Consider the following 17,391-nt stretch of genomic DNA (forward strand, 5'->3'; position numbering starts at 1 on the left):
AATAATAATTCTTTCCACCTAATAATAACTCTGGGATTAGAAACTGAAATGTATTAAATTGTCCCAACCTGATACCTTTTTCTTCTCTGTTCCACAGAATAATTAGGAACAGCTGTTATAATAAAACCTATAAAAAACACTTGTGCCTCTACATTTTCCTCTTTCTCACCAGCCTCTGTCTCGTGGCTTTTTGTTACCTGATCTCTTTCTGGCACTTGTGAAGTGAAGTGACATTCAGCCAAGTATGGTGACCCATACTCAGAATTTGTGCTCTGCATTTAACCCATCCGAAATGCACACACACAGAGCAGTGAACACAAACACACACACTGTGAGCACACACCCGGAGCAGTGGGCAGCCATTTATGCTGCGGCGCCCGGGGAGCAGTTGGGGGTTCGATGCCTTGCTCAAGGGCACCTAAGTCGTGGTATTGAAGGTGGAGAGAGAGCTGTTCATGCACTACCCCCACCCACAATTCCGTCCAGCCAGAGACTAGAACTCACAACCCTTCGATTGGGAGTCCAACCCTCTAACCATTAGGCCACGACTTCCCTTGTGCCTCTACATTTCCCTCTTTTTCTTCCTCCAACTCCATATCCTCATTTGATCTATTACTATCCACTCTCTGTCCATCTGGGTACAAGGCTCAATTTACTATTTCAGCATTAATCTATTATTTTAACCATCACTACTACTCTTGCACCTAATCAATAAGTCCACCTTAAATATTGATACAAAACATTAAACAACTGATACACTGGAATATAGTGATTCATATTTTTATTACTGTTGTAGTTCTTGTTGTCTAAAATGTAACACCTTTGCAATGTTAACAAATGACAGGCTACATGTGTTATTCATCTCCTTGACACTGCACTTTGATGGCAGGTCAGGTATATTATTCATTTTATATTGACATTGATATTTGTAAATTTATTTCGAGAGAGATATTATTGAGTTTACAGGGTAAAGTGGTCTTGCTGTAGTAAACACTGTTGCTATTGTAGAAAAATATATATATTTTGTGTCACCTTTAAAATATAATTATATTTTAATTCCTTTCTGAATTGTTTTTATTTTCATAATGATAATTCAGATAATGAGAAAATCTGAATAAGGCTTACCAGTGTTGTGATCATTATTTTAAGGCACTCTGCGTGTTAAAAAATAAATACTGTAATATAATAAAAGTTTAGTCAAATAACATAAAAAGACCAGACCCCTCGATCAGGGGCGTCATGCATTCATGATTTTTGAGGGGGCACATTGGGGGGTATAAGTCATGCTACGAAAGCACTGTATAACTGATATAGGATTATGTTGTATTTATTTTTTCTTTTTATTCAAAACAATTCTAAACATGCTTAATATATCAGGAAATATCTCGATTCTCAAACGTGTAAGTAAACCCGTTTTGCACCTTTATAGATTGTTATTTAATCAATATATGGAAAAGTAGTGTAATCTATTGTGGCGAGTGGGGCGGGGCCGAGAGGCGTGGGAACAAGGAGTGAGCCCCACCGCTAGTATCGAGTCCCACGTAGGAGATGGAAGGATATAAAACTGGAGTGACGACCGTGAAGGACGAGAGAGGACCAGGCCTGGGACATTAGTTTATGTGTTTGGCTTTTATTTATGCGCACCAGTCGTCCGTGAGGGGCTGGTGCGCCGTTTTGTATTTACTTTTGATTATTAAAGTGCTTTTTGATTGTGCGCCGGTTCCCGCCTCCTTCTTCCCGATGAGTATGGATTTGTTTATTACAGTGGTGCTGAAACCCGGGAGAAGGAGGGACGCGCTGCTGAAGATCCCTTGCCGCTGTGGTGAATCCGCGGTGCCCTCGAGCTGGCGAGGTATGTGCCGCCATGGACGCTCGAGGCGGTGGGCTGGAGCGAGTTGCCGGGGACGGGCGAGCTCGCTGCCGACCGCCCACGACAAGGAGGGGCGGCTGCCGTCCGTGAGGGAGCGGAGGAGTCGGCGCCGTTCGCCAGGGGGCCGGAGCCTGCCGCCTCCGTGACGGAATCCGGAGGGGCAGGGAACGGGGGACTCCTGCCGCTGCCCAAAATCGGAGGAGCCGTCGCCGTCCACCGGGCGGCGGAGGAGTGTCGTGCCGTCCGCCGAGGGCCGTCCAGTGCCACCGCCGGGCACCGCGGAGGAGATCACCCAGCCGGTGGAGGGCCGAGCAGCAGTGCGTCTGGGAACCGGATTTTTTTTTTTTTTTTTTCTCTCTCCCCTCTCTCGTCCCTGTCGCTCCTCCCGCAGGTCCCCGTGAGCGGTCTCCCCCGGAGGGAAGGGGGGGGGGGAGTAGAGCGCAGTCTCGGGAGTACCCCCCGGCCTGCGAGGGGCGATGGGGGTATGTGGCGAGTGGGGCGGGGCCGAGAGGCGTGGGAACAAGGAGTGAGGCCAGGTGTAGTGATTGAAGATGAGCTACACCTGAGCCCCACCGCTAGTATCGAGTCCCACGTAGGAGATGGAAGGATATAAAACTGGAGTGACGACCGTGAAGGACGAGAGAGGACCAGGCCTGGGACATTAGTTTATGTGTTTGGCTTTTATTTATGCGCACCAGTCGTCCGTGAGGGGCTGGTGCGCCGTTTTGTATTTACTTTTGATTATTAAAGTGCTTTTTGATTGTGCGCCGGTTCCCGCCTCCTTCTTCCCGATGAGTATGGATTTGTTTATTACATCTATTAACTACACATAACACCCCGACTTTTTACTTAAGTGCCATATAATATTTTCAATATGACTGAATTTGCATTTAATGTAAATTTTAATAACAATATTGTAAGTTACTTATTTTAACACTTTCATTTTACAGAGAGTAAAGAAAATTTATATTATCAAAGAACATTTTCATTCAGTCTAGCCAGAGTTCAGGCACTCTCAAAAACTCCCATTAAAATCACTGAAGCACTTTACATTACATTATGCACATCTGCAATTTTGTTGTTTCTTATGAGAGAATTCGCTAAATAATTCAGTCAGCGAGCAAGTGAACAAAACACCGCGTTTCAGTGACGACTCTTCTGCACGTCTCTGATGCAACAGAATCGTTTCTGATTGGTTATCATGAAGCGTTATATGAACGCGTCTGTCTCTGGCTCAGCGTCAGCCAGCGAACACAGATTTGAATTTAGCATTGAATTTGGAAGCTTCATTTAAAATCCACTTTGCTCACAAATCTTTGAATGGGCATGACGCCTCTGCCCTCGATGCCTGTGAAACGATTCTCCCTCAAACAGCACGCTAACGTTACTTCTACACTACAGCTACACATTGCAGTATAAACAACATATCTGCATGTTCTCATATCTCGTCGTTCTTGTAAAATAATAATAAGTAAATAAATATCAAAATCACTTCGCTGAGAATGAAACACCACTTACCAGCTTCCGCGGTGTTGTAAATATCCTCTGGCAATTAAAAAATGCGCGCGCCGCATGACGAATCTTCCCGGTCGTCGTCAGGTGAAAGGTCATCATGTGGGTCATCTTATTGATGGCTTAATTATTATTCAGAAATTTTACTAATATTTAGACTGGGCATTGGCAGGCATTCACAAAAGGGTACGTTATGACAAAAAAAACAAAAAAAAAATTGAGAATATTTTGCTTTGACAAAAGGGCACTTTGGGCACCAAGGGGCAAAGGGGCAGGTGCTCAAGCACCCATCGCCCCCCCCTCTGCACGTGCCTGAGTTTCAGTGATTCAGAGTCGACTCCTTACTTTAGAAGCCAATAACTTTATAAATCGTGTAGTTTTTGGTTTAATTACTTTGCACATTGTTTACACTGAATGACAGCTACATCATACACTGTAATACAGGTAATTTTTGATTTCCCATCTGTGTGGCTCTTTAAGCGATGACATGGCATGGACTTCAAGGCGGCCATTACTCAGCAATTCTGTGGTTGCTGGCTAATGTTAATGAAATCATCAGCCAGCTAATGAGCCTAAAGTCCTTTAGAGACACGCTAACATCTCCACTGGCTCTCGCCGCGACACTCACACTCGCCCATTTATTTCACTCCCCGTTTGATTTGTCTCTCACTTCACGATGTCCTTCATTCCTCCTTGGTAGTACTCTGCTTCTGTTCATTATTCCTCTCCTGTCCGCTCAGAGCTGGCAAAGTTTGATTTGCTCTGATGGTGCAACTCTTTTGGGTCTCGTTCGTGATGAATTGATTGGCAGCTGTGTCACATTGTTTCTAGAGAAGTACTTTGTAAGTTGTTAAACACAAGTTTGATTGTCTGAAGTAGGATGAAGTTGGATGTCAGTTATGAATGTGGTGGGATGATGATTGACGTATCCTCTGTGATTTGATTGGCAGGTATGATGTTAGGAGGAGGATGCGGCAAAGAGCTGGCTCACTGGATCATTCACGGCCGTCCCGAGAAAGACATGTACGGATATGATATCAGGTGCGTTTTGTGCAAACAAGCATTTTTCTGAGTTAGTCGTGACACAAGTAATTATTTGCGCTTCACTGAGTCAAGAACTATTCTGGGGTGCGTATCCCAAAAGCATTATTAGCTAATTGGGGTCATTAGTTCCATTGAACTCTGTTGGAAACGATGGAACTTGTGACCGTAGTTGCTTTAGGGAAATGCATGCGGAACTATTCAATGAGTCATTCAATTGTTAGATGATTAAAACCAGTAACTTATTCATTTTTTAATTTTCTAAAAGATTGTGAAAGTGATAAGTTCACAGTTAAGTCTAGGGTTACTCAAAATAAAGCCAAAATCACAATATGACTCAATGCGACGATTAAATCATAAGAGCTGCACATTAATTAAATAAATGCACTGCATGTTTTAAAGTGAAGCACTGCTTCATGTTTATTTACATGTGAGCAGCTCATGATCCATTGTTTTTAGTCTTTTTGTTTTAGTCTCAGTTCACAGTAAACGATGCCCGCACAAACTCAGTGCTAACCCAGCTTTTGTCAACAAAAGAGAAACTTTTCCATCCATTCGGTTTACTGCCAAAATAACAGCTGGATGAAAAATTACGAAATTCAGACAACCATAAATATTAGTTGTAATGTAATTGTATAGTCCAATGCAAAATAATTAGTATTATATTTTCCTAAAATAGTCCTCTATGAAATTTTAAGTAGTAAATTATTATTAATAATTATAATACGTATTATTAAACAATTAATAATAGTCATAATTATTATTAATTAAATATTAATTAAATTATTATTAAATCATCACAATTGTGCAGCCCCACACATAAGCACAGCAAACCTAGAGCTTATTATTTATTATTATTTAATGATGTTAAATTGTGATTTTTTTTTTTTATTTTATTTTTTTTTTATTAGAAAATGTTATCAAAAACAATTATTGCAGCCTTTAATAAGACTATACTGACATATTTTAAAATGGTGTTTTGTCCAAACTGGTGAAAGAATTCAGACATTTAGGAAGCATTAACCACACCAAACATCACGATGATCAAGCTTTCTAATAAATAACTAATAGAGTCTGAAGGAGTGTTAGAAACACCACACACAGGTTCTGTTCATACGCAGTGTTCAGTGGCCGCATAATCGCATCTGTGAAAGGAGCCTCATGACCCTGAGCTCAGGACATGGTCAGCTGCATTCAGGACACTCTGAACTCATATTCCAGCCTGCGCCAGCATTCACTCCTGTGCCTTCATGATGTTACGTATCTGAATGTGTGTCTCAGTTTCTTATTTGATCTCTCTTGTGCTGTCTCAGGCGGTTCCACCATTCCCTGACCAACAACAACCGATGGATCCGAGAGCGAAGTCACGAGTCGTATGCCAAAAACTATTCAGTAGTTTTCCCGTTTGATGAGCCTCTGGCCAGCCGCAACATGAGGAAAGACCCCTTCCACCAGGTTCAGCCCTGCTCTTTCTTCTCTTTATCCCCTTTGAAACACGGACTCGAGACGTCTTTATTTTACTGTCCACAATAATTAAATATAATTTCCTATACATGCATGCACATTAAATGGGCCCATATGGGGAAAAAGCTCATTTTATCTAAAGGATTCTCTGATTTTGTAGTGAAATATGTCCAGAACATATCAGGTAGATGGTATTTTTTGCTGTTAACACACTTTTAGTAGTGAGCTTAATTAGCTTTGTCAAGACAATGATGTAGCGGAGTACTAATGGGAAAAAAATGCATCTTCCTCATTTTCTCTTTCTCTCTGTCTTCCGGTCAGTTTGTAAATGCTCATATTGAGACTACAAACTTTCCACAAGCCTATCTCGAGAACAAATTGTGTTAATTACATCAAAGCGCCATTCCTTTAAGTGTAAATCATTATTTAAGTTGAGAAATCTCACGATTGGCAACTTGGCTTACACTTAGCTAGCCAAAAGTCTTACGTGTGAATCTATTAGCCAGTGTTTCGCTGCCAGCATCTGTGGGGCTCGAAGGACTTGTTGCTAAGCTACTGCTAAAAAGACGATGTTTAAGTGTTTCCAAAAATACCGCTTTGTTCTGGCTAGGCTCCAGGCGTGAAGCCGCACAAGAAGACTTCATCCTTGTGAATAATAGCCTGCTGAAATATAGATAGCTAGCAATAATAACAGTCTGCGTTCATTTAGACCACTGAGCCTCACTAAGATGACTATAAATTAGACATTCCTCCTGAATATTTCATCTTATTCCAGCTTGGAAATCTTCCTGAGCTAATCCAGCTAAGTGCTAGCAAAGGGATGTGATACTGATATAACTTGGTTAAGAAGACGTCCGCCTTTCATCTAATCTCAAAAGTGAACTTTTCACTCTTTATCCATATTAATATGTGGAAACGTTGAGTTGTGCAACGTTGTGTGTTTGAGGAAAGATTACAGTTCTGTCAACATTCACTCACTCTTACAGACTTTCTTCTGTAGAACTCCAAACAAAGATATTTGAAAGAATGTTCAGGCTGTTGTTTTCCATTTAATGTGGGTTTTTATAAGGACTGCAAAATATTGTGTGATTGCTAAACGTGAATTGAATTATAAATACAGAAAAAAAAGTCACCTATTTCAACTTACAAAATTCAAGGTAGCAGCTAATGTTTTAAGTTAAACTTAAATTACATTAAACTGACTTGTTTGAATCTTGAGTTGAATCTCATATACAAAAAATATCTCTATCTATATAATATATAATTCAATTATATAAAAATATATTTAAAAGTTCTTGTAATATATGAAAAAAAATATTTAGTTTTATATATATTTATATTTTTTTTATTGATAACTTTTTTTAATTGATCAACTTATTTTGATGAGTTAATGTAAAAACATAAGTTGCTATGACTTACTGATCATATAATTTTTTACAATGTGTATATATTAGTATGTGTGTTAATATATGCATAGATATATGTGAAGTATTGAAATCACAAGCTACTCTTGTGTAAATTAATGTAGTGCCATGTTTCCCTTCGAAAAATTATGCAAACCACCAAAATAAAAGCTTGATATAACATTTGAAAATGACAAAAGATTTAGTGAATTTAGTATTGTAATTTTAAAGTGTGCTATAAAATAAAGTTATTTATTATTAAATATTCCTGTTTTTTTATTCTACAGTGCAATAGTTGTGTTGCAATGTATTTATTATTTTGTTTAATATTTTTATTCAATAATAATGACAATAAAAATCTGATTATTTTATTGGCTATTAAATGGGTGAAAAACAGTGGGAATGCACCAATGAAAACCCAGGAACCTTTCTTTTCTTTCTTTTTTATGTTGAAAAATTGTTGTTTTTTGTGAGAATTCTTTTGTGAGAATTCCTAAAAAAAATTAAAATAATTAAAATAGTAATATATATATATATATATATATATATATATATATATATATATATATATATATATATATATATATATATATATATATATATATATATATATATATAAAACAGAAAAAAATAAATATCACAACATCACTTTTTATCCATTTGTTAGAGAAAGACCTTTTGTTATTTTTGGAGGTTGACCGTCTCCTTTTGTCTCCCACTGAAGATTTTGACCAACATCAGAGTGAATAAATGATAACAGATTTTCATTTTTGTGTGAACTATTCCTTAAACTCCCAATCTTATAGACACCACATGATATGTTTAGGAAAGCAGCTTGAGGATCTTTCTCAGGTTTGTTTTTACCTCCAGACTCTTCTTCTCAGTCTCTACCAGCACCTAAGAGTGTGTATTCTGACACACACTTCCATAAATTGCTCTGTTAAGTAACGGCATGGACAGCATGTACCCGAGTGGCTCATTGGCATGGCAACAGCAGCCAAATTAATTCCTGCAAATCATATTTTTAGCCTGAGCCTGTTAAAGAAACGTTAACCTTATCATTATCAAAAACAATAAATAACAGTGTTTGATGCTGAATAAGACGAGGAGCCGCTGTGCGTGACTCATGGAAAGCTCGTCAGCTCGTACTTTACTCCAGGAGAATAATGTATGGACTTCAAAAACCCTGGAGGAGGAGGGCAAATTGCCTAGCAACTGGTGTTTCTCTGGCCGGGGAGAGAGAAAGAGAGAACGTGGTGCTGTGTGGGGGGCCGGGACGGAGGGAGGAACAGTTCCTTCTTTTTTGTTTTAGAGCTCAAGAATAGCTGGAGAAATCGTGACGGGTTATTTCGAGCGGTGCTAAACAAAAGCGTGAGAGAAGGATAGCACATCCAAAACTCTTGTGTGGACAAGTTTGCACTGCGTTTCTGCTCAAACCCGGATTGATTTGGGCATCATATCACATTTACCTACATGATTAAAGACCCCATGCCTCAGTATATTTGTGTGAAGACATCAATGACACAGTAAACTGTGAAGAAAACAGTTGCTCACAACTGGGAAAGTTACTGGGAAAGTTGGTGAGAATGGCACTGAGCTTCTTCAAAAAGTGTAAACATTTCAGAGGAAGCTTTCAAAAATGCATTCAAAATATGATTTTGATGGTGGTTTCATGGCATTTAATCTAAGTTGGCCAACTGATCTAATTTCTGATATTTCAAGTTGTTTGTACTTTTAATGTCAGTGGGTTTTAGTCAAGTGAAAAACAACATGTTTTTTTTTTTTAGGGAAAATAAAGTCATTTCTGCACATATTTGCCATTTAATGTGTTAAAAAATAAATAATGCCAATTTGTTAAGAATTGTTAATAAATGCTTAATAAAATAAATAATTTTGCCATTTAAATGATACTGCAGTATTGCATGAGTGTAATTTTATCCTCAAAAAAAAAACTAAATTTATTGGATATAATATTAATCCATTTTAAGCAATGGTGCCATTAATATTTGCTTTTATAGTACTAAATAAAAAGTGCTTAAATTAAAATATATATGTATTTTAAATACCGACTTTGTTTTAACATTAATTTTAAAATCAGTGTGAAAATGTAATTGATTAATGCAATTTATACTTTTTAAGTCGATCAACAGCCCTAGTATTTTAATATTTTTTTATATTTTTCATTACTAGTTAAGTTTCAATTAAAACATTTTAGTGTTCACTAAAACTGTTAGTATTCATAAGAATACTTGCAAGTTTGCAACGACATGAGGGTGAGACATAAATGACATAATTTCATTTTTGGCCGAACTAACCCTTTAACCAGCTAGATAATCAGCAGACGAATCAGCAGAAGTTGCAACAACAATGTAGAATACATCACAGATCAATGAAGATAAGACTTTCAGTGGTGATATAGCAATGAATGTAGTGCTACAGGGATTGAGGTTCATTTTTGGCCTGATATTTGATGGTTGTGTTGTTTAACAGGTGCTACAGGAACAGGGCTGTGTGTTTCAGGAGAGACACGGCTGGGAGAGACCCGGATGGTTCAACCGGGGTGGACCTGCTCCTGTGAGATCTCAACACACACACACACACACACACTCGCACAAATGCACGATTCTATAGGGCAGAAATTTTTCTGTGTTCATTGTGACTCATGCAACCCACTCAAACCAAACCACTGAAGTCTGTATCAGATGACGATTGATTGATTAATTGATTTGTCTTCTAAACAATTGCAATTGTCCTTTTCTCAGGTTCTGGATTATGATTACTACGGTGCCTATGATGTTCCCAAAAACACTGATTACAAATACAGTGAGATACTGGGCAAAGAGTATACGTTTGACTTCCCTCCACATCACGATGTGGTGAGCATGTGTGTTTGAGAGTGTTTCTAGCATCAGTTGTTCATGAGAATTTATTGTCTGAATGACTGAACAGGTTTGTTTTCAGCATGTAATAGATTGTGGTTTTGTTTTGTTTTGCTTTGCTTTTAAAATGCGTTTTAATTTTGTTTGTTTTTTAATCTACATTTTTTTGTTTTTGTTTTTTGTGTTTGTATTTTTTGTTGTTTGCTTTAAAAATATTTACAAAATATATTTTTATTTTTTTAATTTAATTCTAGATTCAGTCTGACCTGTTGGAATGCTGTTGCTGTGTGTGATTTATTTTATTTTATGTTATTTAGTTTTCTGTTTTGTTTTCCATTTTTTCTTTTGTGTTGTGTTGGTTTTTTGCGTTTGTTTTTCTTTTTGTATATAAAATGATTTTACACATTTTTGTTTAATGCCAGATTCGGGACGAGTGTCTGAGCTGCAGGAATGCTGTTGCTGTGTTTGATATGTCCTACTTTGGTAAATTTTACCTGACTGGTCCGGATGCAAAGAAGGCAGCTGATTGGCTGTTCACAGCTGATGTCAACAAAGCTCCAGGTGAGAAGCTCTGTCTCTCAGTTCAATCCTCCATCTAGCACAATGAGTCAGTGCATGTATTTTCACTTCCTTTTTTCTATTCTTCACATATATACAGTATTCATTGACATTCATTTCCTTGTCTGACCACATAGTTTCAGTGGTAAACCCGACTGAAGTGTAATCATCTTGACCGTTTGTGTGCTTCAGGGTCCACAGTCTACACCTGCATGTTAAACAAGAGGGGCGGGGTCGAGTCTGACCTCACTGTCAGTCGTCTGGAACCAAGCCCTGCCCACCTCCCACTGACACCCGAATCTAATGGTACACGACACACGTGATTTATTTTGTTCAGGGTCACAGATCTGATGTGTAAGGCATAGAAATAGGAAGTAAGAGGAAGTCCTGTGCGTCCCATCATCATGTGATGAGGATGTGGGGAGTTTGTATTCACCTCACTCTTGATGTGTGTGTGTTTGTCCTCAAGGTGAGGCGTATTACCTGGCCATCGGAGGTGGTGTGGCGCAGCATAACTGGAGCCACATTCAGGCAGTGCTGCAGGACCAGGGTTTCCGCTGCACATTAATAGACCACACTGAGGACATGGGCATGATCAGCATACAGGGGCCCAAGAGGTTAGCACAAGTACACACAAGTACACACTTGTATAAATAAGCTCTATATAAACTTGTATATGCATACACACACAGACACACACACACACGCAGGTGCATCTAAAAAAGAAAATGAATATCGTGAAGAGGTTACATTTTCTTTGTAACTTATTTCTAGTGAAACTTTCATATATGCTAGAGTCATTATATGTAAAGTAAAACATTTCAAAAGTTTTTTTTTTTATGATTAGGGCTTACAGCTAATGAAAGTCAAGTATTTAAAAATATGACAATATTTACATTTGAGTTTCATTAAAGAGCCACACAGATGGGAAATCAAAAATTACCTGTATTACAGTGTATGATGTAGCTGTCCATCAGTGTAAACAATGTGCAAAGTAATTAAACCAAAAAGTACACGTTTTATAAAGTTATTGGCTTCTAAAGTAAGGAGTCGACTCTGAATCGCTGAAACGAGTCGTTATAGATTTCAAATCTTTTGCCCATCTCTATGTACGTCACTAGGAGCACTTTGCATAATAATCTCCGCCTACCGTCTTGAGAGAAACGAACTCTGACCTGCCCCACCCCCCACACACAGACGCTCTGGTTGGTGTGATAGCATCATGTCGAGGAGACAGTGTGTTTTTAATTGTAAAGGCAAGTTTGTTTTATTTTCACTGCCAAAGAATGAAGATCAGAAGAACCAATGGCTAAATATCATTTTTACCACAATACCAGAGCAGTACAACGAATCCCTTTTGTTGTGTTCACAACATTTCACTGATGACTGCTTTTCTAATCTCAGTGAGTACAGCGGGATTTTCAAAGCCTTTGGCCATAAAAGAGGGTTCATTACCAACTTTATTTAGACCAACGAGCATCTCCGAATCACAACACGAAGTATGATTATGAAGTTATGTGTTTGTATTCTCCCGAGCGTCTTATCAGTATGTGTGCTGTCTGCAGCCTGTCTGTGCTGATCTTCATTTACAAACACGTCATTAAAATGAAGTGTAACTCCGTGAATACTCAACAAAGAGACATGAGAGAGATATCTATAGAAAGATTGACATGTCTACTTTAAAACTAAACAAGTGCTGCCGAAAACAGATATTCTGTGGTAAAGTAATCCATATGAAAACAACACGATGTCTGTTTTTCATGTCTCTCTTCATTATATCTAATGTGACCACGCCCCCGCGCTGAACGCGCTATTCAGATTCAAACTGAAGCGCGCGGCTTGAATACACCCACACAGAAGAAAAAGCAGCGAGACTCGGAGACTGTTCAAGTTTTTTATTTTACTGTTTGCTTCGCGGTAAGAGGAATAAGACATAATTCACCCCAAACAGATGCTAACACATCGTTTACCGTGAAGTTGTGTGCGGAACAACAAATCAAAACTATGTCAGTTGACCAATCAGAACACAGTATGCAACCGAAAGGTGGGGTTTAAGGAAACTGAATCTTTTGAACAGCTTCGCGCGAACCGTTTGGGGATCTCTAAGAATTGAGGTAATTTTAAAATGATATTTTGACAAAATTACAATGTTTTTAAACCTTGGATGGATTTAAACCTAATGTACAGGACTTATAAACAGTGATAGGAAGCTTAGAATTTTCATCTTACTGGCTCTTTAAATGACTATCCCTACAGTATAAATTCTGGGTATCACTTGTTCTTTGAAAACACAATAATGGGAAAGTCTGCTAACTTGGCACTGGCATTGACACCCTCCACAAAGACTGTAAGTCACAGAAGGTCATTACTGAAAGGGAGGGGGATGGTCACAGAGTGCTGTATCAAAGCATATTAAATGCAAAGTTGACTGGAAGGAAGAAATTGGGTAGGGAAAGGTGCACAAGCAAGAGGGAGGACCGCAGACTTGAGAATAGTCAAAGCTGATTCAAACTTTTGGGAGAGCTTAACAAGTGCACTGAAACTGGAGTCAGTGCCTCAAGTGTCACATGCTCAGACGTCTTCAGGAAAAGGGCTACCAAGCCACTTCTGAAGCAGAAACAACGTCAGAAGCATCTTACCTGGGCTAAAGAGAAAAAGAACTGGACTGTTGCTCAGTGTTCCAAAGTCCTCTTTTCACATAAAAGTAAATTTAGCATTTCATTTGGAAAACAAGGTCCGGATTCTGGAGGAAGACTGGAGAGGCACAGAATCCAAGCTGCTTGAAGTGCAGTGTGAAGTTTCTGAAGTCAGTAATGATTTGGGGTGCTGTGACGTCTGCTAGTGTTGGTCCATTGTGTTTTATCAAGTTCAAAGTCAGTGCAGTAGTAGTCTACCAGGAGATTTTGGAGCACTTTGTTTATATCTGCAGACAAGCTTTATGGAGATGCTGATTTCCTTTTCCAGCACCTTTATCACCTGCCCACAGTGCCAAAACCACTTCCAAGCGGTTTGCTGACCATGATATTACTGTACTCGATTGGCCAGATCAAAGAGAGAAATATTTTGAAATACTGGATTTTTGATATTTATGAGCTGTAAGCTCTAATCATCAAAATAAAAATAAAAAATACAAATAAAACCATTGAAATGTTTTATTTTACATGTAATGAATCTAGGATATATGAAAGTTTTAAAAAACCTGTCATCTTTAGGCCAAATTTTAATGGCTTAATGACCAAGAATTTAAAAGGTAGGGTTGAGATTTCAGGATTCCCCATTCATTTAGATAGGACTGCCCAGAGGCATTGCGAATATGACTGATGAGTGAACAGACTTTCCTTGAAAGGGACTTTGAGTACATAGTATATTTTCTGCCTCATTCTGATAAGAAGTTATTTCAAACACTTGACCAATGTTGAGAAGTAAAAACAAGTTATAATTCTCTCTTTTGTCGGACAACAGGTTTAGTAGTTTCAGGAGAGTTTGTTGTGTGTTGCTTTTTCAAATGTGCGTTATAAGCGGGGAAGTGTTCCCTCATCTCAGCACATAGACTCAGGGGCACACAAACAGATAAATAAAACCCACAGAAATTATTTAAACGAAAAAGCTCATATTGGACCGTGGATATTGTACTGAATGGTTCAATATTATTTGAGGATTGTGATATCACTACTAAGTACATATAAATACTTTTAGACGATTGCTGTCGAGATGTCAAGAGACTCTCTACAAGTATAACATAAATGTTTTTAAACCAAATCACCTACCCTGTCTTTAACTGTAATGATAACTATATTAGTGTCATAACACATATTGATAATTCTGTATGTAATGATTCCGTTTATTAAAAGTGTGCGCTGCATTTGATATCTGTCACTTTAAATGCTCAAACAATTTAAAGTTGGTGGATTCTGATTGGCTGTCAGTGTTGTTCATCAGCTGTAAAAAACATCGACCGTATAAAACATGAACGTTGTGCGTGACGTCACCTGTAGATTTTTGAAGAGCGTTTTTTAAGCTCAAAGTGGGCGGAGCGGGCCCTCATCATCTTGGCAGCGCGTCACTCCCAGATAATCGAAAATGGGCAAAGAGGCGGGATTCAGTTGCTGAAGCCACACCCACCTAGCTCAACAGTTGTGACTGCAGCGGCAATCCACCTGTCACTCAAGTAGCCACGCCCTTAATTATGCAGAACTTTAAGGCTTTATATAATTTAAACAGATGAGTTATTAACAAAAAAATTCACCCCCCTCACAGTTATCATGAAAGGCAAAGTTAGCTATATAGACCAAAACGTTTTGTACCAGGATGTAAACACATTTTTTTTTTCTGCTGTAATGGACTACATGGACATCAAAATATGAATGTTATTATCAGAGATTAACCCCCACTGGTAGATGCTGTAGTCTGAGCAAAATATCCCTCTCTCTATTGACTATTATATTATAGTATATCTCTGTATTATATTAAAGTAACTCTTTGCCTGATGCTCTTAAAAGCATGAAATTGACTTATTTTGTTTTTATCCCTGTCTGTTGACTTTTATCCAGAAAGTCTCTCAGAATGAGTGGATTTTGCACCTTTGTATCAAATAAAGGGCTTTCTGACTCCGACTTCGGAAAGAAAGGGAAATGAGATTTTTCATTATCTGAGCCCTTTAAAACACTTGTGCTTTGCTCATCACAACAGTATGTCCTTGCTCTGTGTCCTTCAGTCCTTTTCCTCTTATGTCCAGATGAAAGTGAGATGAAAGAGTCAGCAGCTTTGTGAAATCTCCCTCCTCATGCTCATCTCTTGCTCTGTGCTCTTCATGGTTTAGGAGAGGGTCGTGGCTCCTGTCAGCTCTGTCCGTCACTCCGTCATTATGAGAACAGCAGGGTTTCTAATGAACACAGCTCCTCTGCTTCTCCGTCTCATCTCCTGGTCATCTTTCCAAATGTTCCAGTGAGAATCCCTCAAAATGTGATTTCCTGAAGTACGACACATTCCAGGTTTAATATTTCTGAAACAACAAAGGATGTTGATTCATGAGCTTGTTCTCCTAGCATAAATCAGGCGGCTTTGTGATGTCTAGATGTTATTTAGGGGTGACAGACAGTATAGCCCCGCCAGCTCATAGGATGCAGTGTGTTCAGGTAAAGATGTTATGAGCCACATTGTGTCTGAAGGACTGCATATTGAAATGATCCCGGTGTCATAAGGGAGTGAGATTTATGCAGCGTTAGCAGAGCGAGCGACAGTGTGCTTATGTGGACTCCTGGAGTGTGAATATATGCTTTGCCTTCGTCTAGAGACATGCTTCTACAGATGAATATTATATCAGGATGTTTTATCAGTCAAAGCAGCCAGATTTTGTTGTTTCCTACAAAGAAAATTTTAATGAACAGTTCACAAAGAAATTAAAATTCATGTAATGATGTATTCACCCTCATGTCTGTCTTTCTACTCTGGAACACAAAAGGAGTTATTTATAGCAGTATATCCAAGCTGTTGCATTTTACAAATAATGAGGTCAAAATTGATAGCCTGAATGCACTGTAAGTCGCTTTGGATAAAAGCGTCTGCTAAATGCATAAATTTAATTTTAAATTACATTTTAAATTTTAGTCTGTTCCTCATGCAAAACTTCTGAAGGTCTTCAGAACAGATAGAATATAGCGCACAAGCCACATGGATTACTTCTATTTTTGTCTCTTAGGTTATAGATTTTGGTCCCCATCGACTTTCATTGAATGGAAGAGAGCAGCTTGAACATTCTACTAAATGTCTCTTTTTGTGTTCTATGAAAGTAAGACGGTCGCAGGTTTGGAACGTCACTGAGCATTGTAAATGATGACAGATTTAATTGAGGCTTGCTATGAAATTGCTATTAGCTTGTTTGTTTTGTGCATCAGTTACTTTTAAAACTAATGCATTACAATATTGTGTTACTCCATAAAAAAGTAACTAATTGATTTATTTAGTTTTTATGAAAAGACCCAAAAGTTTAACAGGAAACCGAAAAACCCAGAAGGTATACTTTTGTGACCATAAAGGTGCTTTAACACCAAGAGTGAGATTAATAAGCGTCAGGCTGAAGAAAAAACCTCTGTCTCTGCCTCTGTCTCTTGCTCCAAATGTCTCTCAATACGGAGTCGGTGTCGGTGAATGAATAGGACAACAGAGTCACTTTCATTACTTATAAGTAACTCAGATATTTTCTTGTTCATTTGTGTGATGATGTGTTACTTTACTAATTATTTGAAAAAAATTATAATAATCTAATGACGTAGCTCCTGTTACTTGTAGTGTGTGTGTGTGTGTGTGTGTGTGTATAGGAATACATTTAAAACTGATTTTTTGTAGTTCAATATCAATTTCTTCATTTTAATGTAACCTCTCACAGAAATATTTCTTTCAGGAGACATTAGTAAATGTTATGCACGTTATGATTTTCAGAGCGTTTTGGTTCAGCGCCTCGCTCTGTTTCTCATCATTTGTGCTCTGTGGTGAAAAGTGATTTCATTAAGACTTTATCTGATCCTTGCTTAACTGACACTGCTAAAGGAGAGGCAGAGCGCCTAATTAGATCCACGCACACACACACACACACACACACACACTGTATAATTAGAGTGGTTGTTGGCCTCTTGAGCTTCAGTGAACAGAGTGATGTTTGAGTGGG

The 17,391-nt window shown here is 38.4% G+C and overlaps 1 protein-coding gene across 3 annotated transcripts in view; it reads left to right on the forward strand.

The window, feature by feature from the left end:
* The window catches only part of LOC113109661 (sarcosine dehydrogenase, mitochondrial), a 60,988-nt gene that overhangs the window by 32,310 nt on the left and 11,287 nt on the right, over positions 1-17,391 (forward strand). For all 3 annotated transcript variants that reach the window (XM_026273367.1, XM_026273368.1, XM_026273369.1), the window contains exons 10-16: positions 4,333-4,423; positions 5,737-5,878; positions 9,781-9,864; positions 10,053-10,166; positions 10,592-10,730; positions 10,920-11,033; positions 11,197-11,344. In XM_026273367.1, coding sequence (XP_026129152.1) covers positions 4,333-4,423; positions 5,737-5,878; positions 9,781-9,864; positions 10,053-10,166; positions 10,592-10,730; positions 10,920-11,033; positions 11,197-11,344 — 832 coding nt within the window. The remainder of the gene's footprint in view (positions 1-4,332; positions 4,424-5,736; positions 5,879-9,780; positions 9,865-10,052; positions 10,167-10,591; positions 10,731-10,919; positions 11,034-11,196; positions 11,345-17,391) is intronic.

Source organism: Carassius auratus, chromosome 10 (genome assembly GCF_003368295.1).
Source record: "Carassius auratus strain Wakin chromosome 10, ASM336829v1, whole genome shotgun sequence".
Classification (NCBI taxonomy): Eukaryota; Metazoa; Chordata; class Actinopteri; order Cypriniformes; family Cyprinidae; genus Carassius; species Carassius auratus.